Source organism: Bombus flavifrons, chromosome 15, assembly GCF_040668555.2.
Source record: "Bombus flavifrons isolate JBK064 chromosome 15, iyBomFlav1_principal, whole genome shotgun sequence".
Lineage (NCBI taxonomy): Eukaryota > Metazoa > Arthropoda > Insecta > Hymenoptera > Apidae > Bombus > Bombus flavifrons.
Window position 1 is genome coordinate 2,851,140 of NC_138456.1, and position 26,538 is coordinate 2,877,677.

Below are 26,538 nucleotides of genomic sequence, written 5' to 3' on the forward strand. Positions count from 1 at the left end.
CTAACTGCTACGCTTGGACATAAATGACAAACCATCTTTGGTAGCTGAAATTATTGCAAAAGTAAGACAAACGCAAGAGAAAAATCAAGAATAACGAAACTGCCTTGGAAGATTTACTTTCGAGAAAATCGAGCTTGAAAGCTTCTTAACTTTTGTTTAATTTATCTGTTCGCGGGGAGAAGTCCCTTTGGTATTTTGCAATATAAAAAGAGGCACACATATTGTAAGAATAAAAAAATTACAGGAAAAATAAACGTAAAATTTAGACGCATATATCTATAGCAAGTGTATCGAAGAATGTTTGAACGAATCAAGGGGCTGGTCAAATGGATCAATCCTGGAATATGAACAGCTATGCGATTTACATAATTAAAATACATGTATGCTGCACGGTATTGTTCAGAATGAAGCAAATTGAAATTCCTTGGGCTTCTGTAAAGAACGTTTATGGAAAATAGCTGAATAATATCGAGATAAGATATAAGATTTTTGAATACGTTACAAGCAAGAATGACATCGAACATGATCCTTATACCGCTCAACGACTGAAGATTCAAATCACTGAGAACCGTGTCATAAACGCGAGAAAAGGGAAGCACAGGGCAGTCAGGATGTTTCGCAGCGAGTCTGCCGAGTTTACGTTGAATAGTCTCAATTTTGTAACCGCGCGATTCGATTTGTCGAGTATACGTGCATTTGACTAATTGTCGATTAGACGGGAGCGACTAACAGGCAGAAGATTATTCCAACTGTAAAAATAAATCGAAAATTACGGAATAACATTTTTGTCGCTTCAACTCTCGTTTTATGAATATTCGCCCGCGTCGTTGTACATATCAAATCAAAATATATTCTATTCATACTTTCTCATTAAAAACTTGAAGTTTCTCTTCTATCCAATAAAATTGAATATCAGAAGTTGTTAATCTGCAACGTGTGTCTTCAAACGTTCATTTAATTTCCTTTCTGTCGGAAATTCTTTCCGCTCGAATTACAATAATTCGCCGATTATTTTAATCGCGCTATCCGACACGCAAAACGAACAGATTAAAATACTCCGTTAACGTCTAATAGAACTGTGAAAGGTGAAATAATTACTTACTTTCCTCGAACGGAACACGGAAAGGTCTTAAGCAAAGGAGACCTATAGGTATAAATGCTAGCAATTAGAATTCCGTTTTTCTATTTAAACTTAGAAACGATAATTCAAGTTGATAAGACGGCGAGGCAGAGTCTTTAAACGACTGTTTCGCCCGTCACGCAATTCGAAAGGCACGCTAAAACCGCGCAGAAACAGGAGAAAAAGGAAACAGCCTGGCCATTATTGCATCGTGACGTGAAAGTCGATACGAAAGCTGCATTTGAATTTCCGGCGAAAGATGAATTATAACGGCAACGATAAGGGGTTTTGTACGAGCTATGAAACATAAGGGAAAAACGCAAGTACCATAACCGCTTACATTTCCAGAGATAAGCGACGCTGCCTCGATGTTCGTCCCATCGCGAAACATCTGCCATTTTTATTCTTCTTTATACGACGACTATTTTAGTATTTTTCTCGAACTCTCAACTCTTTTATTTCTTTATATCTCGTTCCATTTTTTCCTCTGTAAGGAAGAGGAGATACGAGCCATTTATTCGAATCAAATATCTTTTTAATTGCCGATATATTTAACGATGATACCTATGGTATTTAATCTGCCATGAGCAAAATGAGTCGTTTACGTTTACATTCATTTCTTTTATTACTCTAATCTTTGACAAAAGATCTGAGAAGATTTTAGGATATTTGCCGAAATCTGTACTACGTTATACAATCAGTTTGTAAGCCAAATGTTTGAAAGGCTTTTCAGGGATAATAGAAATTCGCCTGCGAGAAACTTGCGAATGAAATATCGCTCGAGATACGAACGATCCTAGTTGCCTATACGAATATTAATTTTTCATAAGAGAAGCACATTTCATTATGATGTTTTTTCCTTTTTTATAAAAGATATAGCGTATCAAAATTTAAGATCAGTCTTAGTTAGCGGAAATATAAAATTTCCAAACATTTCAATCTCTCGTTTCTTCATTTTTGCCGTTTCCAAAGACGCGTTTCATTTGCTGTATAATTTTCGACGAAATTTGCATTTGTTTTAAAAGGTCGCGCAACCGTGTCGGATTATCGCCATAGCTTTTTTTGTTCGAAACTGAAAATTCCGATTACGCGGCAGCCTCGTGCTTCTGTTTCGTAATTAGCGATCCTCCGGCGTATGAATCGTGTTATCGTTATGGCGCTCTACGCTGAAATAGTCGGTGTTTCGCGACGACTGGTTTCAGGTAAATCTGCTAGTAAAGGGTTCGTTAGCTAGCGGCCCTTCCCCTATTGAAATAAAAATTACGTGCCGTTTTCCATCCTTCGCCAGTAGTTGGGTGCAATACGCTTCGAGCGAAATAATTTTATATCAAATTCATGCGCCCGCGATGTAAGAAGAATATCGTAGTAAGAAGAAGTGGCATGCACGTTGGGAATTCTACTGTTGAGATAAAAATTGTGTGGCATAAAAATTCGCCGTGATTTCATTTCGATTTTACATTGTAGTAAAAAAACGTCACAGACATTCGGCGAGGGTCGAAAGTGGATATACGTGTCGAAGACATGGAATTTATTCGGAAACCCTTTCACGTGTGTCGCATAAATTGAAAATTCATTGAAAAGATGTGTAGTAGGAGAATACAGGTTAACGGTAACGAAACGCAGCTAAATCTGTAGATAAATTAATACTATACGAGCCTCATTTTTCTATGTCACTGAAGGTGCCATTTATTTTATTTCATCGAAATTGTGTCACTTATAATTAATGTTGTTAAAACGTGATAAAGTATAAGAAATTATACTGTGTAGTAGTAGCGAAATGGCGACAGTAGAACATATTCTAATCAAGTGTCCTCACAAATAGGCAATGCAGGTTAGCTTTCTTAAAAAAAATATGGGCGTTGCAGGCATCCTTTTCCTTCGAGAAGAAAAGCTAACAAGAGATATATACATATGCATAAAATCGTGCACGAGATTAAAATGCCTCTACTTGGAAGGCTGAATAGGAAAATAAGTTGGGCATTATAATAGGAACAACTGGAATTAGCTAACAGCAAGGGACCACAACCTTAACGAAACAGTTAATCCACTGTATAAACTTAAAACACCATTTATTTTATATTTATTTACTACGTACGCTTATATACGTATGTATATGTTATATTATATATGTATATATAACAAGATTGCACTGGGTATAAGCTTTATACGATAAATAAATACTACTACTATATACGACACGTAACAAGGTCCGTTTTCTTAAGCCACATTCAATCACAAGATGTCTGGAAAGTATAATTATTGCAGTATGAATTTGATTAGGGCGAGATAAATCGCGGCGGATAATAATATTAAAAATTCTAAATTGTATAATTTTCTACAATAATTTACCTCATCCTAACCGAATTCATACACGTAAATCCTTTTTTCCCTCTACAAATCTTGCTACGTCTCTCAAAAAGAAAATGCCCATCGTCCTGTCGGTTGCATCTCTACCAATTTTAATATAGCTTCAACAGAACCGTCCCTGAGGACGTAATCTCTCGAACGTGATTCGCCCGAGGAACATATTAAACGAAGAGCATGTGCCCGACAGGGACAAAGAGAGAGAAAGAGAGAGAGAGAGATTCGAAAAAGTAAAAAAAAAAAAAAAAAGAAAAAGAAAATGATTCCGAGAAAGAAAAAAGGAGAAACTGAGAGTAAACGACAAGAACGTCGCGATAAGACCCGGGAGCGTTTATTTAACCCTTAAAAGCTTGCCGGCATCCAATTTCCCCGGTCAAGTTTCCCCGACAGTCTCGGCTAATAAACATTCTCCGTTGCTCTTCTTTCTGTTGCAGCTCTATCGACACACGTACTTGGCCCACTACAGGATCGTGAATCTGCAGACCTTGTAAGTAAACGAGTGGCGAGGCCGCAGGCCATTTCACCTAATCGTATCTCAAACTTATTCCACCTGACACAGGGGTCACAGAACTTCAGATTTGCATATTAATCTTCGCGCCACCGCGAAGCGGCGCGATCACTCGAAAGGGCCTGCCGGCGTGCAAATTACGACCGCGAGAATTTCATCCACAGCAACCTAACCCGCGGTGTTCGTTTTAATCGCGAAACGCGACGCGAAGCTTCTCCCCAATCCTTTTCCCTAGTTGACATATTTGTGGTTTCTCGGGTTTCACAACCCGGCTGTTTTTATTAGCACGTTGCGGCTTGTTCCGCGGTTTACTTCTTCGGGACAGATGTGAGAACGATATTTTGTTGAAGAAGCAAAGATATGCCGGAGAAAAGTATTAATTATTAGAACAACAGCCATAGTTTGCATAAGTTGTACGCCTTCCATTGTCTTTATTCTTTAAACGTTTTATTATACAGGGTGGTTGGTAACTGGTGGTACAAGCGGAAAGGGGGTCATTCTATGCGAAAAAAGAAGTCGAAAATATAGAACAAAAATTTTTTTTTTAATGTTTTTTTTTTGAGACTATGTTGAGACAACGATCTACGGTGAGATCCGTTATAACGAGACGTGATAAAGTGCACGCGTACCGAGCGAAAATTCAAAGTCGATTTTCTCGAAAACAAAGCCTCGAACGAAACATTTTTATTCTATATTTTCGATTTCTTTTTTCGCGTAGAATCACCCCCTTTCCACTTGTACTACCAGTTACCAACCACCCTGTATATCTGTCATTTTACTCGTATTATGCGCCAACTACTAAAGCAAAATTTGTGGTCGAAGATTTTCGCCAGATGTAACGAGTAGGTGTCCTAATATTGTGTAATCTCGTCATAGTGAAATTTTTCGCCATCGTCGTTTAAAATTTAAAACTCTTGCTTTTCTCGAACTCGCCAGCAGTAGGAGTTTACTCGGCAGATCTCTGGGCGTTAATTTTCCATTTAACAGTGCTTATATTACGATTAGAGCCAACGCCGCTTACCTGGAATTCGTTTCCACCCACTTTGCCACTGGCTTAATCGTACTCGCTGGTGCGCCACGAATTTCTCTTGCAGTCACTGCCCCGAAGTCTTTATTGCTATCCTTCGCGGCTTTTCAACTCCGTACGTACGACGAGATGATGATGTGGCCTGAGAGAATAGTTTCAAGCAGATGATAATTACGTGAAATTTCTTCGTTTGTGCGTATCGAGCTATACATGTCATAAATAAATGTTTCCAATAAATATCTTGTAATTTCTATATATAAGGTCAGGTTAATTTCAAGCTTTGCCTCGAGTCTCGTCATAGCGCTAATTAAATCTCACTATGTACGGTGCAACGTACTTACCATGTTCTAGAAACACTTTCGCCAACCTGTATCATATGTATCGCATGCATTTCCTTAACAAGTTTCAAAGAATCTACGCGATATATCCTGTCACAAATATTATTTAACGTAATTGCACAACACGTTGTTGCACATGTTACCTCACGTGACACGTATAACGCTCCTGCCAACATCCATAGGAGATAAATTTTCGTCACGAACTGTGACCGTGTTAAGCCTCGCGCGTATCGACTTCCTCGATTAGAATGAGAAACTTTCGAGGAAAGCACGCTAATTACAGCCGAATATCGATCGGTATCTTCATCTTAAGACCCCTTAAGGCTAAAGTAGTAGATTTACGTTGGGTAGAGTGGGAGTGAAAACCGATTCCCGACGGATTATCCGCTTGGTAAACGACGTTAGATCGGAAGCTGGCGAAAAGCCGCGGAAGCCTTCCATAAAGTTTCGAATGGAGCATGAAAGTTCTATAGAAACGTAACAACCAATATTGTTCGAAAGGTTAGAGGGTTTTTTCGTTGACGGGAGCAAGGGTCGAGAACGGTTTCAGAAATGGCGGGAACTTTTCGCTGTTCACGCCGGCGTATTTCGAAAGTTCGGTCCTTCAAAGTTCGGAGTTATAGCCGCGGCCGTATTTCAAACCAGGAAGCTCGTCCATCGCGTTCCGTTTGAGAAACATTTGGAACATTTACCATCTACGTTTATTTTCCGACCCATTAACACGTGAGCCACCACGCGAATTTTATATATTTTTGTCTAGCAACCGCGATAGATTGAAATATACCGCGCCATAAAATTGTATTTTTGCTATATATGATATCGTATTCGCACATTTCTTTCTATAGATCGTTCGTATTGTTCAGAAATTTATCTTATTTTAAGTTTTTTAAGAAATTTGGTAATCAATGACTACGTGGCCCTGAAAATTGCGTTAACGCAACGTTTCATTCCAAAACCACGCGAAGGAAGCTTGGTAGGTTCAAATGACTTGTATCAAAGATTATTATCTTTGTTAATTTTGTAATTTAGTAGACCACTGAAACTATAATCTTTTTGTCTAATCACAAAGTAATTTCATTTTCTAACAAGACAATGGTGTTGAATGTTACAATGGTTTCAGTTAAGATCGATATTCAGTACGGACGAGTGATGGGATAACTGTGCTCCTCTGCAAGACGCGTGTAGCTTGGCTTAAATGCAACGCAGATAATTTTCTCTTCCTTTAATCCGTTACCTCAGGTATAAATATGGACGCTAGCTAAATCTGCAAGTGGAGTGCTACTACAATTATTCTTACGAGCGAGCGCAGGTATTACGTTGGATGCAGCTAGCAGTTAAATATTGATGAGGGGAGCTATAGTTCTATGGTTGATATAACTAGGATTAGAATAGTAAATACAGACAGTGTTCTAGATACGTATGGCACAGTTACAGCCTGAAGCCATGCGATATACAACGCATATGACACACAAAAATACGTAAAATACCCAAAGTAGGGTATTTGTATTTTTCAACGTATCTGTTTTTTAAACTTCTACTACTTTAATTACGACAATATAAATTTTGCATAAAAATCACAGACTTCTATATGTATTAGGTTGTCCGAAATGTTTCTTTCGTTTTATAAGGAAATAATAGACGCACAATGTTTTTTGTTTTATATTAGTTTATTGAATTATGCACGAACATAATAATAGAAATAGATCATACCTAATTCAATAAAATAATATAAAACAGAAATTGTTGTTCATCTATTATCACCTTATGGAACGAAAGAAACTTTTCGGACAACCTAACGTATTACCAGATTGCTAACTCTTTATGCACAAGGTGTCCACGATTTTACGTACTACGAATAGATATAGCACATATAAGATGTGCGTACTGTTTCTGTGCATGCATTTCAACGGTGAAATGATTATGATCGTAGCATACAAAATATTTTAATATTTGTATTAGAAACGCAAAGCATACGATTTGCACGGAACAACAAATGCAATAACTTGGAGAGTATAAAATTAAATTTTTATTTCGATATTGCAATGCAAACATACAAACGTGGCTATGTGGCGATAGCTATATTTTATCGATATCGTTGATCGACGTGATATGCATATAACATTATAACTCTAGAGTATTATAGTATTCGTACAATTAATACTATTGTATCGATAACTGTTTATTATTGTCATATAGACAATTTAACATCTAAATAATTGAAAACTACAAGTTATACGTAGAGCAACTTAAAATATGGTATTGGCATTTCGTTTACGTCGATCTATCGTAGAGCAAGTTTTACGCAGTAAACACCAGGTGAAAGTAACATAACGTTCACGTTACAGTTTGTTGCTGCACAATTTAATCACTGAACTGACACGTGTCAGAATCGAAGAAAACAAGAGGCGTAAAATTTGCTATATGTCGACTGTATTTACCAATCTAGTGCTGGCGCGTGTGCAGAAAAAGTTGTACGTAAAAACCGGACATTTTACAGAAAGAAAATTTAGGCAGTCGTCGGTCTAGTAATATACAAAAGTCTGTGATAAAAATCCGCGGTCTAATTAAAATAGACTAATGTAGTTTTATCATGGAGGTGTAAGATTGCAATCGTAACTATCAACAAGGAAGATTGAGATGTTAAACAAACACGGTACAAATAGAATTGTCCCCTTGGATTCTTGTAGAGGGGAAACCACTCTCATAAATACGATAATCGTGGAAAAGAGCAGTCGACGGAGAGATCACGCGAGGAGTCACGGTAGGGAAATGCGGGAAAGGTCGCTGTGGTACGAGTTGATAAGTTAAGAACAAAAAGCCGTAGGTTGGCGCGCATGAATGACTTCGGTGGCGTGACCAGAAGAACGAACGAAGCTACGCGTTCCCCTGCCAGCGACATTTTTCTCTCCGTCGGCTTTTCTCTACGTAGGCTTGCGAGGATGCTCGGCGAATTTTCAACGTGCCATCGAAAATGAAATTCGCCGCCGTCGTCTCGGATATGAATTCCAGATTTCAATTTTCCGATCAGCCGTCTTCTCCTTGTCTCGCGTTCGATATCTCACGAAGATGATATCCCGGGAAAATTAAGCATCGCTCCAGCAGAATCTCTTTTCTTTCGAGGTCAACCTCTCGAGTCCCGAATTACGTTTTAATTATATTTTATCACAGGTGCTATCTTAGATAATTGGAGATTGTCGTTCAAGGTAGGAATACTTTTCACGTTGGTTAGAAATTGGATATATATGCGGTGGTACTGACGAGTAATATTCCTAGAAAATGTGAAATTAAAGTGTTTGAAACGTAAAAACGTTACCGCGTGCATATAATTAAACTCTCTCTTTGTGCAATTAAATGCGACGTCTCTTAGTGGCGTTGACGTTTTATACACGTCAAAAGACGCGGAAGAAGACTTTCCTTTTGGAGGAACTGTTTCGTAGCATTTCACTGTAAATGATACCGCGAGGTAACGTCAGGATGTACAAGATTATATATTCGAAAAAAGCTTGATACTTGATACTTTACTATACGTAATTTGCTTTTGCTACGTTTGAGAGTAATCGACAACAAACCAGAAAATTAGCATTTCCATTTGGCGCAATCTAAGTTAACCAGAGAGCTCCGCTCGAAAGCAGTCACCACAGACACATTATGATCTTTCAAATAAAATATTCTCTCTACAGCAGGGAACGTAGTTTGCACGCTTTCTCTTTGAGCGCGATTCATCCGGAACAACGTGTAAGCCATCGCTCGACGATGAACGTAATCCCTTTTTCCTCGGTCAACATGATCTCTTTATGTGATTTATGCCATAGTGAACCGTCAAAATACGTAGTATACGAGGCGTTTCGAAGCTCGATAAGACCGATTTCCTTCAATGGAACATTGCTGCGTCGGGAACACAATGAGTCTTGAAGATAATAGCTTGAATAACAATAACAAACAACTTATACAAGCAGATCGAGCGAATGGAGACGAACAAAGATAACAGAAAATGACGTGTACTTAATATCGCGATCCATTACCACAATTCGAATGATCAATGATTATTCCTGGTTCGTCATTAATACATCGGTCGATTGTATCGAATCGTTTGTCGTTCATTCCTCGATGGACTTATTGCCAGCGTTTTGCCATCTGCGAACGAACGAAAAATATTCAGAAATTCTTTCTTCTGGGCCGCAATTGAGAAATAACATTGGAATCCTTGTGATTCTTGGGCCAGTTACTGTCAGCATTCCGTCTTCTCTTCTCTTTGTGTTTTTCTCCGTTTGTTCAATCAAGCCTTCCCAAACTTGGATCGAGTCATTTAAACGAATTTGATTATAACCAATACAGCAACGCTCGCATCATGTACACACACGATATTCCACCAATCTTTATTCAGCACGAATCTTCGCCGAATTCTGCTCTCGCCTCCAGAAGGGTTCGTTGCCTTTGTTTCGTGGAACGACGTTCTACTATTTAATGGGAACCGGTATTTCGTGTACTGTAGAAAATATCGGATTCCTTTGGTAACAAAGTTCTTCTTTTTGATTTTTCCGTTTCTATTTCTTTTCTTTTTTTTTTTTTTTTTTTTGATATTGCAATTTAGTAGAAAATTATTCATGACGAATATCAAAGTGTATTTAGTTCTAAATTATTCGAGCTATCAAGAACGGTAAATTTACAATTCTTGAACAGAAATCAAAGCTAATTCAACTCTGAACGACGATCGACTTATCTCGCTAAAAAGTCTCTAATTCCTTTAACATTCCCAAACGGTCTCTTTCCAATTTCTCGGTTTCTCCGCCGATACGTAATACACCCAAAGATAGTACATCAAAAGTCAAAGTTCGTTCAATTCGAAATCGTTCTACCTACGCCTCTGACTACGATCAATGAATATGACCGAGAAAAGCGGATAGTAGACAGAGCATCGCGTACAAGCTGCTCCAGATTCGAACCGTAGGAAACGCATGCGTTTCGACTAACTTTTAACAACGTTCCCTTACCAAACTCTCGACAAAGCTTTGTAAGCCATGGACGACGCACGCTTTAAATCTCCAGCGACTGGTTCGCAGCCAGACCGAATTTCTTGCTAATTCGCTCGCGTGCCGGTCGTTGTCGCGTCTGCAGTTCGCCTATCAATTAGGGGGAACGAACCGTGTCTCGGTTTAAAGTCTGAAATCAAGGGATCGAACGCCCGTGCACTTTGTACCACAGGGTACAAGAGTTTCGGCCATAAACCTGGTTTCTACGCTACATGAATACCAGCGTCTTTATTTATGACTCTTCGCCCATCCCCTTTCTTTCGCTCTTCCCGACCAAAACTTCTCCTTTGAAGCCGAACCTCTCTGACATCACGATAGCTGCTGCTGAGACTCGCGAAACTTTCCATCGATTCCCCCCTCCATTCTTCCAATTCCCATTGGCCACGATGTATTTTATAAATTGTATGAAATTCCTTAGTAGCTTCCTCTTATAGCGAATCTTTCCTTTGTTGTTGTTGTTGTTGCGGTATTATCAGGTCCTTGTTACTGCAGAAATTTCGTTGAACGAGTCGAGAGAAGATTGTTTTACTTCCGTATTCAACACTCAAATGCTAAAAATTATAGTAAAATGGTATTGCTTGCGTTATCTAAGCCTGAAATATTCAAATACCTGACACGAATATCAGGAATTAGAATAAGATGTTATTGCTCGAGTCACTTAAACTTGATCGTCTTAAATATACTATATTATATATAGTATATATTATACTATATATAATATGTGTATAGAATACCAGAGATTATAGTAAGGCAGGATTGCTTGAGTCGTTTAAGTTTGAAAGTCTTAAAATTCAAATAGCTGATATAAATATCAGAAATTATAATAAGATGGGATTGCTTGGGACACTTAAGCTTAAACATCTTAAAATTCAAATAACGGAGGATTTCGTAAGTGGTCTAAACATGAACATCTTAAAATTCAAATATCAGAAATTATAGCAAGATAGGGTTGCTGTAGTCACCTAAGCTTGAACGTCTTAAAATTCAAATACCAGGAATTACGAGGAGGCTACTCTTTTTACAGCCACCCACTCCTCCCTCCGTGCAAAGTACTTGTTTGTTTTTTCTTTTTCTACCATAGCATCGTTGCTGCAGTAATTCCGGCGAACTAGTCAAAAAAAAATTTTTTTACTCTTGTTTATGTTACTAGAGTTTTTTTTCCCCCGTTGTACAACTGATCTTCCGTCTGGGGATTAGCTGGAAATATCGATGTTGACCCAGAGTTTATCAGGTATTTCGAGAAGACCTGGCACTTTACGTAATTTATTGGTGACTGTTTTATAGGAGTCTTTTTAAGGATAGGAGGCATTACTTGGATTTTCTAAAAGGGAAGTTCTTGTTGCCGGGTGGTATTCAGATTTTATTGTACTCTTTAGCCTCCTATTTCTAAACCAAGTGTGTCAGCTTTTATTTATTTTGTAAGATAAGAAAATTGATAGTTTTTTGCCCATTACGTGGATACATTATACATTAATACAATACCTAAACATCTTTGTTATAGAGCCAAACATGTTACATAATTTGTAATTCTTAATAAAGATCAGAAAGGAATATTGGATCGTAACGTGAATATGTAATAAGAATTGGAAAGTTAATCCAATCTTCGTAACTTCTTTAATAGAAGAACACACCGTTGATTGTGAAAAACGCAATGGCCATCGAAGCTGAAGCCAAATCTGGAAAATATCTCTTCTATACAGGCATTGTTTTAATTTCACTAAAGTACCAAAGGAAGCTTTTCCGGTCGGTTCAGCTCGATGGAAAATAAAAACGCGAATGTCCGAAGGATGGTTCCTCGAGTTCTCATCGTGACCCCAGTAAATTCTTTAAGCCGCCATTTAATTTCGGTGACCGAGTTTAACAACGTACCGCGTATATCTGCTTGGCATGCGGATTCAATTCTAAAAGGGAAATAATGTAACGCGCTTGCTCAAGCTTCTTTATTACTCAGCCTTTCAACCGTGTGCCAACTCTGCATGAACACACACCGGCTCGCGTTAACTCCTAACCATAGTCACCTTTAAAAGCCATTAGCGAATTCCGGTGATACCTTTTTACTGCCTTTCCTAGATATAAAAGGATCTCAATCAGCCCGATCCATCACTTTGCATACCCGTTCTGTGAAAATTATGCGGCCATTTACCTAAATTTCGGTCTAGATTCTGACATTTATTTTTAACAAAAGGTAGCAAAAGGATCCGGAAAGAAAATCTATAGGATCTATCTATCTAGGAGCATTTATATCTGGAAAGAAGCTAAGAAATTGGCTTGTGCCAACATTCTTACAGCGATAAAAACTGTTTAATAGTAAAAGTAGAAAGATATCGGGATCTAATACAGTTAAGTAAACGTTCACTTTCAACGTTTTATTCGTGCGTTTACTGGAAATGAATTTGTAAGATGTATTCTCGAAAATCTATTATATCTAGGACGAAGCTATCATCGCAGCATTCTTACAATAGTGAAAGGTGTTCGATAGTAAATATAAAGCGAGATCAGTATAAATAAGCACTCACCACAATCCGAGAAATTCCATCGTCGTTCGCGGTATTTCATTTTCTATCGTAATTCAATAGCCATCTTAATGCAAGATTTTCAATCGATTCACAATCGAGGATATTTAATAAGAGATCTAACGTTCGCTGGGAAATTCGATGCTATAGTTTAATCAAGATGCCATAATCTCGGAAGCGAAGGCCAGAATACAGCATCGAATATTCTAACAGCGGGTACGTAAACCAAGAATCTACCAACCAGCCGAAAGCTCGACAGAATCTCCGAGCAACGTTCTCGTAAAACGACGTTCCACCATAAAAAAAAAAAAGAGAAAAAGCAGTGCTTCAAGTAAAAGGCTCATCTACATCTTCTCGGAAATGTATTCTACCGACTACCTGCGGAGTTACTCCTCCCATTCGATTAAATGAACGATCCTGAGGATTTGGATAATTGAAACAAAAGCCACGCGTTGAGGGCCGCGCACCATTAACAGCTCCAAAAATATTTTTTGGATACAAATATATATATATATATATATATATATATATATATATATATATATATATTAAGCTTTTTCTTCGAGTTTATATCTTTATACAATTTCTAACAATATATTGTATGATAATATTGACGGAATAAAATGTATAATGGGTGTTTCCAACTTGTTCAGTCAAACTGCAGGCAAATCGTGTAATGTGCAAGTGAAAACTTCGCTACAAAGTTATAACCAGATATTGGACACAGTCTGAAATATGTATGTAGCAATGGATTCTGCGCTACAGAGTATCGCATTTATAGAATCATATATTCATTGCTCTTTTAAATTTTGATACAAAAACGTATGCACTCTATTTAATAAATTCAAAATCTCCTGAATATCTCCTAAACGTATAACTCACTTAAAAAAATCATTCCATCATGATACACTTCCTTCTAGATATCAAATATTTTTGCACGTATGTTAGGAACCAGTCGTATACATACGCAAATTATGTAACCCACTCTGTATAACATAGTACAACATACGTAGTCTAAATCTTCTGCCCGGTACCTCATATAGCAGCCAGCGAACCTAATAGAATTCACATAAATGTATCAGGCAATTGCTTTACGTGGTGTTTGTACGTAAGTGGTTGAGAATTTAAGGGGTGTTTCCACAAGAGCCAGAATAAGACAAAAATGAAGCATGCAACTTTTTTACATGAACGAATGTAGGTCAGAGAAATAACAAAGCCGAAGAGTGCAATGTTTTTCTTTTTTATTTTCGTCCTACCGATTTTGCCTCGCAGAAGCATCCCTTAAATTTTCTGCCCAATACACTGCATAAATCTCCCAGAATAGGCAAATTGTGTAACTCAGCCTGTGTGTACAAAACACGCAACGCAAATTCTCGATGTTGATCTCACTGACTCTCGCCCAGCTCTGTACAATCAACCAACCAGTCTGTGTAACAGGCTAGAGATAAATATTAATCAAGCTGTTGGCGGGACAGATCGAAAGAAGGAACGAATCGAGCTTAGAGCATAACGTCGATATCCTTGGAGGATCGTTTTCTGTAACACAGCAATCTCGATGTACGTAGCGCTTTGGTTTACGTCCGAGCCGCTTTTACTGCCTTTGAAATAAGAATACCGACAGATCCTGAGGAGCTTGTATGCATTCGACCACGTCGGTAATCGCGGCATCAAGAGCACACGTTACTCCTTTCAGCGTGTTTGTGGGTTGCGGGCGTTTGTAGCCTCCGGTTTGTTTCGTATCGCGTCAGAGAGTGCTTTCTTCCGGGGCAATTCTGATCGAACAAGATCGTATGGCTGCTTGTTACTTCGCGAACGTAGAATCCTCGACCATTTATATCTCGCCGTTTTATCGTGCTGCAGGTTACGGAATCTCAAACGACGCCGTTTTCCCCTCGACTTCTTCCTTCTCTTCTTCTTTTTTTAACTCTGTTCTTCGATCGTTTCAATTCAAGTCTCGATCGTTTCTCGTTAATATCGACGCTCATAGAAGGAGTGCCGAGTAAATGGTAACGACATCATTCCTCCTGTTCGTCGAAGACCGATGAATACGACGATGAGATGAGGTTAAGCCACGAATAACTTGAGCGATAACTGGAGTTAGCCGATATTCGAGATGCAACGCGGAAAGCAGATTTAGAGCTGCAGCGTATAGCTTAGAAGATATACATACCTATTCGAATCTATTCCAGATTTGATTCCATAAGCCTATTAGACTTCAGATTTAACCCACGATTAAGTCGCATTTGAATATAAGCAGTCTTATCACGTTCGGATATATTGCAGCTATTGTCTTTGATTGGCATTCGTTCCTTGTTGCAATGTGTTGAATCGTGGGAATTATTTCCATTAAAATTTATCTAATACGGTAGTACGTGGTTAAATACATTAACCGTTCATCCGTTCTGCAATTCATAATTCATAATGAAGTTTATGCACTTCTGATGGAGGATTACAGATTTTCCTTTTTCCAAGCATTCCTTTTTTCATATCGACTCTGATATTGTTTCCCGGTTTCAGTCGTTATAGGCTCTTACGGAATATTAATAATATAATGTCAATATATTATTAATATATTCTGTGGAACAAGAATTAAAACGTTAACAATTCCGTATAACTATTTGCTTACTGGGTTTCATAATTCGTCGATTGTGGAAACTTCCACGTCGAACGAAGTTTCAGTCGCGTGATTGTGAGTAGAAGAGCATTTGAATCTTCGCGCCCAAATATTGTCAAATTTGCTAGACAAACCGTCACTTTAGTGTCGAGTGTCGTAGTGTTAATACGTATCACGTCGTTTACAATGTCTTAAAGTAATAATTTAACAAAAGCGTAATAAAAACATGCTTCAAATGCTTCCTTAGTGTATCACGACTTTTTCTTATTACTTTTACTATGTTTAATTAATACACATTAATCACATAGTTTGAAGTGCATCGTATAACCTAACCTGTCAGTTACGTATCTATACGTACTTATTGCTTCTTTTTACGTTTATGCACTATTGTTAGCTTCGTTCTATTAATATACGTTTGTTTAATAACGTAGTGGACATTATTGCGATAGAATTAAATAGTTTTCTAAAATCTTTTGTTCGTGTTTGTTGGATCGTTCGTTTGGCTAATAATAATTTTTACACTTAATTATTAGTTTGTTTTGATATAATTGAGCGTACTATTTCACGTTTGTTTAACAATCACGTTTACTACTACATACTATACATTAATTGAGTTTGCTAGGCGTCTGTTTAATAATTTAGTTTTCTATTACACATTTATTTAACAATCAAGTTGACCATGAATTATACCTCGCGTGTTTAATAACCAAATTCATTATTACATATTTGCTTTAATGCTAGAATTATTAATTTGTAATGTGCATCTAAATACGTATAACATACATAATTAATAGGAATTAAAACAATATGACGGAAACGATTAGAGGTTAGGGTATCTATCACGCCTCTCATTCGTTGCACACATTTACATATAACCTCGCAAAGTATCTCATATCCTACGAAGTAATACATATTTATAGGAAAAAATTGTAAAAAATTACGTGAACCAATTTTTTTCAGATCAGAGAGCTCATTGACTGCAAACGACTCGATTTCCTTGCAACTAGCAACCTGGGCACCACAAGGCAATGCACTGGTGTACGTGTACCAGAACAATATCTATTATAGACGGGAAGCAGAAGTGGCCGTCGACTATCAAATCACAGACACCGGGGTCTTCGGAATTATTTATAATGGAGTACCGGACTGGGTCTACGAAGGTAAGTTTCTTATTCCTTATTCAATCCCTTTTATTATTTATGGGGATACCATACGTTAAATCGTTTTAAGTCAGAAGACTTTAGACAACGGGATACGCCGATTCAACGAAAATCGATAGAAAACGCGATTTTCAAGTGAACCTTCTGAACTTGCGAGTTTGTAGATAGAGTGGATTGTTTGCGCACCTTCTACAATGTACAAGATGTAAGTGGCGCGCGTGTATCTGTTTGAAGAAGTACATTTACAAGGACCAAGCGTTTAGACGAACAATTCCATCTGTTCGATTCTTTGCTTTGTACACGGACTGTTTGCCCTCCCTCTTATCTCCCGTGTTCTTCGCGCCTCTACTCGACCTTCCACTCTCTTTTCGTCCCTTTTTTGATCCTTGCTCGAAAATTTTCTCCTTAACTACACTTTCAGAAGCGCTTTCTTTTTCTTTTTAACACTTTTGAATTACCTTTATAGAAAAATATACTGTATGCACGTTAAGCAATATTCAAAGGATTTAACAAATTTTTTTAGCATCATATGTCATATACAATAAATGTATCGAGCAATTTCGTGAGGAACCTTTGTTCCAGGAAGAAATTTGATGTCCCTTTTAACAACGAGTTGCTTCAGGTGCGAAGCAATAAATAGCACGAATTTTCTGGACGATATACAGTATATGAAATGAAACATTTCAAACTCTCACTCATTACAACGTATCAAAATTTCGAAATCTCGATTTCTCAGGCTTACGAAGACAGATACTCGATAAAAGTTTAACTATCGAAATCTTAGGGGATAAAGCGCGATTGTAACGCGCGAATAATTGCGTAACAGCGCGGTTTCGCTAATAACAGCGTAACCGCTGTCTGGCAGTTCTTCTGGAATAAACAAGCATCACACGGCTGAATTCACATAGTTCGGAGCGGAAATAGCGTTATCACGACGAGGTAGTTGTACACGGGCCGTCAGCAAGGGTTGCATACTTCAAAATTAACTGGATCGCGCTACGGCTATCTCAAATAAAGGGATTCGCGCGATTTCCAAACCGCGAGAGCCCGTCAATTTCGAGCTTGTAATGATCCGCTCAATTTGACTCGTATAATTATTTTTAATAGACGCCCCTCGCTTCTAGGAAAAAATTGTTAATTGGCCATTTTCAAACGGCTCGAAATTCGTGGTTTTCTACATCGTTCCGCATGATTTCCTACCTTTTCCGTTTTTAACAAAAAGAATTTCTCTTTTTGAAGAAGATCATATTGGAATTTCTTTTTCATTGCATTGAACAGCGAGGAAAATTCTGCTCGTTTTGCTTCTTGGAAGGATAAAAATCAGTTGTCTTAAATGATCGATCTCACTAATCCAACTACAGAGTTAATACTTAATTCTCTAAAAAAATAGACAACTTGATTCCATAAATTTAGAATAACTCGCGTATTTTCTAAATTGCTATCTGCATCGCTTCAATATTACTCCATACTTTATCTCCATATTCTCTACGACCCTCATAAATTCAGTAACAAACAAAGCTTCTCAGCCCCTAATTACCCTTCCGTATACGACTAACCAATTGATTCCAGCCAACTACAACGGTACGACCTCATTGTCACCCAAGAAATTAGTAGCTAAAATTGTCTAGCAGCCGTCAACGACCCTTAATCCGCGGAATAATATCATTCGGAAACACATAGAGGCGATTCTAATTCCCCATTTCCATTATCTTACGCTATAGCGTAATGTAACGTTGCCATCGCGCGTAATTAACCCCTTAAGTACCCGTACATTTCATAAATCATTATCAATACATCTCACACGCAAATACAAACATCTGTTACGTAGAAAGTACTAACACGTCATAGGTACAAGACTAATTATTCGTGTAGCAAGCAATAAAAAATAATATTTAATTTTCTTCACTGAACATTTTATAATGCAATAAATTTTATTTATAAATTTTGTAATAAATCTATGGCAAGTTTTAATTATAAATTTCATTTATTTTACTGTATTGAAAAGTTCAAACGAAAGTAAATCAACCATAACGTAAACGGTTTACTCGCATAGAATTTTCAAACAGAGACATCGATAGGCAAACTTTTCGTCCCTATCAACGACAACCGTATTTGAAGGATTATGGGATACAACCGCGTCGGTGGTACGAAACGAGAAAAAGAGGAAACGAAGGGACGAAGAAAAAATCCCTCGTTGAATCGCGGTTATCGCGTATTAACGCGATTCTTGCCCCAGATCGAACAGTCATGTCGACGTCGTCGATGCAATATTTTTTCGTCGGCCCTTTTTAGCCACGCGTTCGCCGCCCTTTGTACGTGTGCAAGTCGGATGAGTTTTCGCCCCCTTGGAACCGGGAACGATAATACGTACCGGGGTCGTAATTCATACAGCTGATGCTTCGGGGGATGTTGCGCGCGTTTGCATATTTCTGAGCCTTCATCAGCTCTTTGCGTCTCGCTCTATCCTCGCACTGCTCGAGTACGTTCCTTTTGCCGCTGTCGTTTGTCTGGTATTTCGTTAAATCGCGCACGAGCGAACGAACGAAGCATAAAAATCCATCCGAAAAGCCGCGGGAAACCAGCCATCCATCCACTTTTTCAAGTCTTTTTCTATCGTGCAGCGATAGGTTAGAGATTTTGGTTGGATAGAAAGAGAAAACGAATGCTCTTAGAAGAATTCAACGTTTGGTAAACTGATTTTTTCTCAATATTTTTTGAATTATGATTCCCTTTTACGTCATTCCTGCTTATTATTATTCTATTTAAAATTTTCTAACTCGGTGCAACTTTCTAATCAGAGTTCAATTCTCTGAAATTCCCTGTTCATTCCTCTTCGGTCATCCGTTTATCGATTAAAGTAATCGAATTTAGGTAGGAAAGTGTTTTACTTGTGCAAGGGGTAATATACTGTGATATACTGTACTCTGAATATTTCGTATTTGTTTTTGCACGTTCTGTGCGTTTTTGTGTCTCGAAGTTTCCCACGATTGTATAAAATGAAACGCTTCGCTCGTAATCGTTCACTTTGTAGTTCGTTAGATTTCAATCGATGGGACGAACGATGCATAAAAATTCATCGGAAGATGCTCATAGAGAAATCCATTCATCCATCTATCCACTTTTTTTCACCATTTTCTTCTGGATAAGGTGGTTGGGCTGATTCATCGCAACGCGAATTCAATAAGATCTCCTCGGCTGTGTAAATATTTAAACGCACATCTCTGTTCCTTCTCCTTCGCCTGCTTCTCCTCTCAGTTCTCTATCGCTGCTTCTGTCTTCTGCTATTAATGTCGTCTGGAATCCGGAGAGTCCTTTGGATCGCGCGTCCTTCGATTCGATTAGACACAGCTCCCGGTAGGAAGGGTAAACTTCGCTCTGGATTAATTGCTGGCCGATTGTCCACGGATTCGACGACTGAATCGGATTCATGATCCGGATCGTGCGGGGATTAGCGCCGCTGGGGTTCTCCCGTGATTTGTTTACACGCGAAACGAAGTCTTTGACGTTGGCCCACGTCGTGGCTGTGCTACTGACGCGAAAACAGACGGACGGGTTCGAGGAATTCCACGCGTGCTTTCCATTGTCCTCGCAAACGCGTGTTAAAATATCTGGCACATTCGGATTTGTATTTCTGTTATTCGTGGAATTCACGATTTCATTTTGGCAAAAAACGGTGCGTGTCGATGGAATCATAAAAATGAAAAAGTATCTCACCGAGTCCCCAAAACGTTCGTATTTCTGGTTAAAAAATTCTCCTAAAAACTGCAGCAGAAAGAATTTCGCTCAGAATTCCATCCCTTTAATTGAAAATAAAATGTTTCTATTTTATATACTCGCTGCTTAATAACAAAACTATTTTGAAAACTATTCCGGATAGCCCAGTTAAAAAGTCCATAACGACAAAAAGAATTCCATCGAAAATTCCAAAATACCTTCGGTTAAAAGTAAAATGCTTGTACTATACAATAACCGTTTGATAACAAAACTATTCTGAAAACTATTCCAGAGGATGCGCAAAATTTCGTATTCTCAATTTAACGAATGCTCCGTATGCTGACCCGAAGAAAGAAAAATTCCACCGAAAATTCCTCGCCATCGACTGATTCTCGACAAACTTCATGCGGCATCGCCCCTCCGCGCTAAGATGAAAATCCGGCACATTTCTCACGATAAACGTTCGTTTGTCCCGTATCGGGGATATTTACACAAACAGGAACATGTGGAAGCGCGACCCATGACCAGAAACGTTCGACATTTTTTAACGCGACAGAGCGTGGACGAAAACAATATTTTACAGTCACTTTGCATATGCATTACTCGCGATGAATGCCGCCAGGTCTGGCTGGCAGATTGAGTTTATAGAGGCAGAGCGCCGCGAAACAGATACGCATTCGTTTCCGCGGAGAATCCGGAAATCGATGGGCTGTCGCGCGCGGCGGATGCCGCCGCTGGGATGGTTTGGAGGGTCGTGGCGCGTGTAAATCAGCCTTTATCCTAAATTCTTGCCCGCGAAATCCTCCCCGGAGCCACGCTGCCGGCGTGGCAACTGGATAAAGTATGCCGTCAGCAGGAAAGTCTTCGGCTGACGGTGAACAAAATACAGGCTGTTGAAAAGTTCCTGGCACGCCTTTCGTCGACGCTTTGACACTTTATCGACGTTCTCTACCCTCTGTTCCTGGAACGCGTCCTCCCGCCCCCTCCCTCTTCCCGGAAAATCAGTCGAACAAATCAGATATGCGATGCAATAGTCGTGGAAGAAGAATTTAGGCCTCGTACACTTGACTGTAAACCGCGGTTGATTTATCACAGCGAGAACTATAAAAATTGATCGTATTTCATCCCGAGCGATACACTTCGCACAAGTTCGCATTTCGAACAAAACAGTGTCGGCCTTTATTTTCGAGGAATTTGTAGCGAAGCGACAGTGACAAGTCTAAGGTTTAGTAACAACGAAACAAGGATTGATATTTTACTAAGGTGATCTGACGCTGGCTTTTTCAACGCCAACATTTTGCAGAAGATCTCAACTTTCATTTTCCGCATCCACCGTGGATGAACTGTCCGCGTCAGATTCGTCTGCCGAGTGGAACGCACATCGAAGAACATAATTACGGACGTGGCTCTTCAGCGATGTCTGTAGTAATTTCGTTAGTGTTTTTCGTCTGACTGATAAACCGACTTCGTGTTGCTATTCTTTCGACGGATCAGACAGGATTTCCAAGGGTGGATCATTTCAAGCGTAAAACCGGCGTCGATTTGTAAGCGGCTTCGCTGGGTTTCGAGGTGGAGTTGTTAAAAAGACGATAGGAACTTTCGGACCTAAATTAACAAAGCAAATATTATAATTTCCGGATTTCGATTTACTAGAGAGTACACGGTATTTTCGTAAGCTTTGCAAGAGTGGATGGAATTTTAGTAGATAATCGAGAAGCGGCAAGTTTGTGATTCTTTTTCCAGTGGATTTGGAATTTTCAAATGATCTTTTAAATACGCAATGGGCAAATTACACCCAATTGCTAATTAAAGATATTGAAAGTCATGTTGAGAACTATTCTTTGAATTGACAAATATAGAGAAAACTTGCAAATGTCCTTTTAAAATTCTATCTTTCCAAAATTTATCGCAAATACCATCTTCTCCTATACGAAAACAAATCTACTTGTTCAAAGAATTCGAACAAAGTTCCATAATGCAATCGATGAAGTAATTTAAAATGTTCGGTGGGTAACACGTGTATGCGGATTGCTTTTAAGTAAAATGGTTGTATCTCTTTGTTCGCGTGCCCGGTAATTTATGCATCAGGACATTAGCGTTGAGAATGTTGGCCAGGTTACGTTCACATATCCTTCTGATCCCCGGCGGTATTAAATTTAAACGAGGCGGATTTATCTAATGCGGCATGTTCAAGGAACTACGGGGTTCGACAAACGTTAATTATATTTCATTAGCGTCGTTAACGAAAATAGAACTGGTCGGTTGGAAAGCCTGATAATATTATAACCAGTTGTGTATCGCCATCCCCCGAGTATATCCAACTTTCTGTTGCTCTACACGCGACAAAAGTTGCGAATATCGCTTTCGTTATCCTTATCGTTATCGTTTACAATTTCGTATCTAAAAATCAGTTTATTTATCACGGTGCCATATGAATCTATCAAAGTTTCGTTTACAACGTCACTCCTCTTTGATTGATGAAGTGGGATCGTCGATGGTAGCTGAACTGCAGATTTGTATGCATTTGTAGGAAATTTAAAAACCTAGAAATGCGTGGAATGTAAAATAGAAAAATATATGCAATATGCAAATTGATTTACCTGTTCGTTATTTCAGCTGCAAAACAAATTCTTATTTATGTCCCATTTCCTTCCTAATATATTTTTTTATGTACCACATCTGTACAAATATGAATTTGAATAAACATTCGTGTCGTAATACTAACAATTCTCTAATTTTTTCCAGCATTATGTTGAATTAAAGTAACCAAAAATTGTAATTTTCCTCGCGGTGATAAACTTGGAAGAAAAATATCTTAGACACCAAATATCCTGTCGGTAGTCAGTGAAATATGTAAATTCCATTTAACCGGCAGAACAACAGACGCCGGTTATTAAATGAAGTTTATCAAGCAAGTGCTCGAACAAGTTACGCAACACTTGTCATTCTGTCGGATTTACTGTCACGCCAGTACTTGGCAGAAATATTACGTGGAATGAGCCGCAAAATCGCGTAGCGCTTTGCAAATAACTTGCGCAATCAGAACGGAACAACCATCTCCTTTCTCCCATAGCTTTGACGTTTGCATTCGAGCATCGATTATTAACGGTTGTTCCAAACTATAGTATAACTGGTGGCTGTGACCGTTGCCACGCCATGACCAGTCAGACGTAACAATTTCCTTAACTTCGCGTGTTCTCCACGAATTTCCAACTCTCGCTCTGTTCGTGTTATTTTTCGGTACATCTGTTTCGATTGCATTTTGAAAACGGTGCAAGAGAAAATACAGAGGAAATGTTAGGTCGAATAATAAATTCATTCGCGTTTTCTTCAAACAGCGCGTCGAGTGTTATGGATTACACCACGGATTTTCATGCGTTTACAGGAAATTCGGAGAAAGAAAAATGCGCACGATGCATGTAAAATGAGAAAATATGTAAAATATCGAAAATAGGACGTTGATCGTAATGTTTGGTAGATGAAACGAATTTCCATCTAAATTCTCTTTTTTTAAATAGTTCATAAGAAGATATGAAAATGCATAAAGATCTAGTCATTATTTTCTAATCAAAGGGCAATGTATGTATCTTATTTCTTCATTATACTATTCTCACTTTTTAAATAATTTTTAAACTTTTTAAGCTTCTCTTTAAATAATTGTTGCGGTATTTATTCCACATTTTCAATTTACGTTTTGATATAGAATTATCTTCTCGATTGATTTTCCTATGATCGCTGGTGCATCCTGCGCGGTAGAAGTAGTTTCTACGTGAAAAGTGTAAACGGCCTCGTAGACACATTTATTTCTTGGAAATATCCAAGCAACCTGCTCGTCTACTTTCCCAGCGTAATTAATCAGAGGTAACAGATGCAGAAGTAAACCCGAGGACTTAAGCAGTCCCTCTTAAAGCCGCAGTTACCTCGACGTCGGAGAAAATATCGTTCATAAACAACGAGGACAGAGATTCTTCCAACCCGCAGCAATTCTATTTAAGGTTACGCAGAGACAAATTAAAAAAGTTGCAAAATCAAAACCATTATGAACGTTGAGGAAGCGCTATCAAGATTAAAAGCCGGAAATTCGAGAATTAAGTTTTAGTAAGTTCAGAAACCCTCCGTCAGTGTCGCGAAACTGCTTCGTATCGGAAGGCGTTAATTGGAATTTTAGGAATAAATTGGCTGTCAAAAATATTCCTACGGAAATAGCTTAATTAGTCATCAGCACCAGAATTTCGGAATTCGAGAAATAAGTTTTACTGGTTCAACATGATGAACCGTCGCGTTACTCGGAATTTTGAGGATGAATTGCGTGGCTAGAATGCAAGTAATTTGTAATAACTTTCAAAACACGAACGCTTTAAAACTTTATTACGGAAGATGAAAAATTGCACATTTATAGATGCAATTTAAGAAGAATGTCGCTGTTGCATCTTTTAACTCTATTAATATACAAAGCTACTTGAAATTAGTACCAGTACCTGGTCCATTATTCTGAACCATACGATTTTATTTTATAAGACTGTTATAAGCTGTTTTCTATATACATAACAAACATTTGAAAAGCAACACGTTTATAGAAAATACCAATATCCTATAAAATATTGTGCATTCGTCAGGAAGAAAAGCAAAATTAAAAATTTCGTTTTCCATCTTTTGCTCCAATTGCCAACCGGAATCATCTTCGAACATCGGGAATTTTCCTGTTAAATCTTCCCAAGTTTAACCACGCAGCTTCGGAGTTCCGAACTTATTCGGTATCGAATGGGTGTCACGTTATCTGAAATTTCTGTGGATGAATTGCAGTGGAAAAGGTAGAACGATAGCGCGGCCGGCGAGCGTTGGATATCGGTCGAAGCGTTATAAACGTCAACGCAATTTCTGTCCCTGGCGAAGTACACGTGAAACGCGATAGCAATTCCTGATACTGTGCAAACTTCGATTCCCGTTCGTTTTTCCTTTCGAAACGAAAGAAGCGTTTGCGGTTTCCTCATACAGATCTTCCTCCCTTTAACAATCAGCTCGACCGGTCCAACCGAATGAAATGACTTTCTCTCTTTATTGTCCGCGTGATATCCGCGGAAATTCATTTTACTACTCGATGAAAACGCGGTTTGTCTAACGTGCAACTCGTCACCGGTCTTTCTCGTCCTTTTTTACGATCGTATCTCGATTTGTAATGATTTTGAAGCGACATTATTTGTTCTATTTGTTTGAGATTAAATACGCACGATGTGGAGTGGTTCGTACTCTGCTAGAGATCATTTAGGATGTTCGTTTCTTCTTGGCTCAGTTCGAAAAACCTATCAAACTTGATGTTTGTTCGTGAAAAATTTATTTCTTTGAAATTGCAGCTACCGAACCTGTCAATTTGAAGGGCTATGCAAGCCTGAAGACTTAAACGGATAGGATAAATCTAACATTTTTTTCGCTTACAAGTATTCGTTGAAGGATGAAGATTTTTATGGGAAACTTTAAGCAACATTTCAACTCTGTGTTCATATTTTTTTTACTGCGTGAAATTACGGTATGGCGTTGCGATGCAACACTATCTGTCCCCATTTGCAACAGAGCTTTATTTGTTTGCAGCCAGCTGCAAATGCCACTGCAATGGAAAAAGTACGAAATTTCTGTGCGAACTTGGACAAAAACTATCTTCGAAGTACGAGCTTTTCATGATTTTGAAATATAAGAAATCGGCGGCCTGTTAAGAAGGAAATTATATTTTTCGCTGAGAGAAGTAAACTTTTTATAACATTTATAAAAATTTAACGGTTTAAGATATCAAAGAAATTATACTCTACATTGTAGGATAATGTAATGCGGAATAATGTGTAAAAATTTCAAGTTAATCGGATGAAAAGTTCCGGAAATTCACTGGGTGCAAGGTCGAGAAACATAGTGCCGAGAAAAACGAGTTTAAAGTTCTCAATTAATTTTTCTCTGAAATAAAAAGAATGTTTTAAAAGTTTATCCTTAATAAATTTCGTATTTGGTTTTTTTAAGCTAGTAAAAACGTGTTCCTATATGAAATTTAGTTTTAAATTCGATTAAAATAAAAACATAATGTACATAGAATGGCAAGGATATAAAAATACGAACGTTCGATTTTTATAATTCTCGTGAAATACGTACTATTTATTTCCACGTTAA

General features: G+C 38.2%; 1 protein-coding gene across 7 annotated transcripts in view; it reads left to right on the forward strand.

Annotated features, from left to right (window-relative positions):
- LOC138187694 (venom dipeptidyl peptidase 4) overlaps positions 1 to 26,538 on the forward strand; it is a 301,114-nt gene that overhangs the window by 161,659 nt on the left and 112,917 nt on the right. For all 7 annotated transcript variants that reach the window (XR_011175244.1, XM_069128730.1, XM_069128733.1 and 4 more), the window contains 2 exons: positions 3,919 to 3,971; positions 16,475 to 16,674. Coding sequence is in view for 6 of the 7 variants with exons in the window: in XM_069128730.1 (XP_068984831.1) it covers positions 3,919 to 3,971; positions 16,475 to 16,674 (253 nt within the window). In the remaining variant the exon portion in view is untranslated. The remainder of the gene's footprint in view (positions 1 to 3,918; positions 3,972 to 16,474; positions 16,675 to 26,538) is intronic.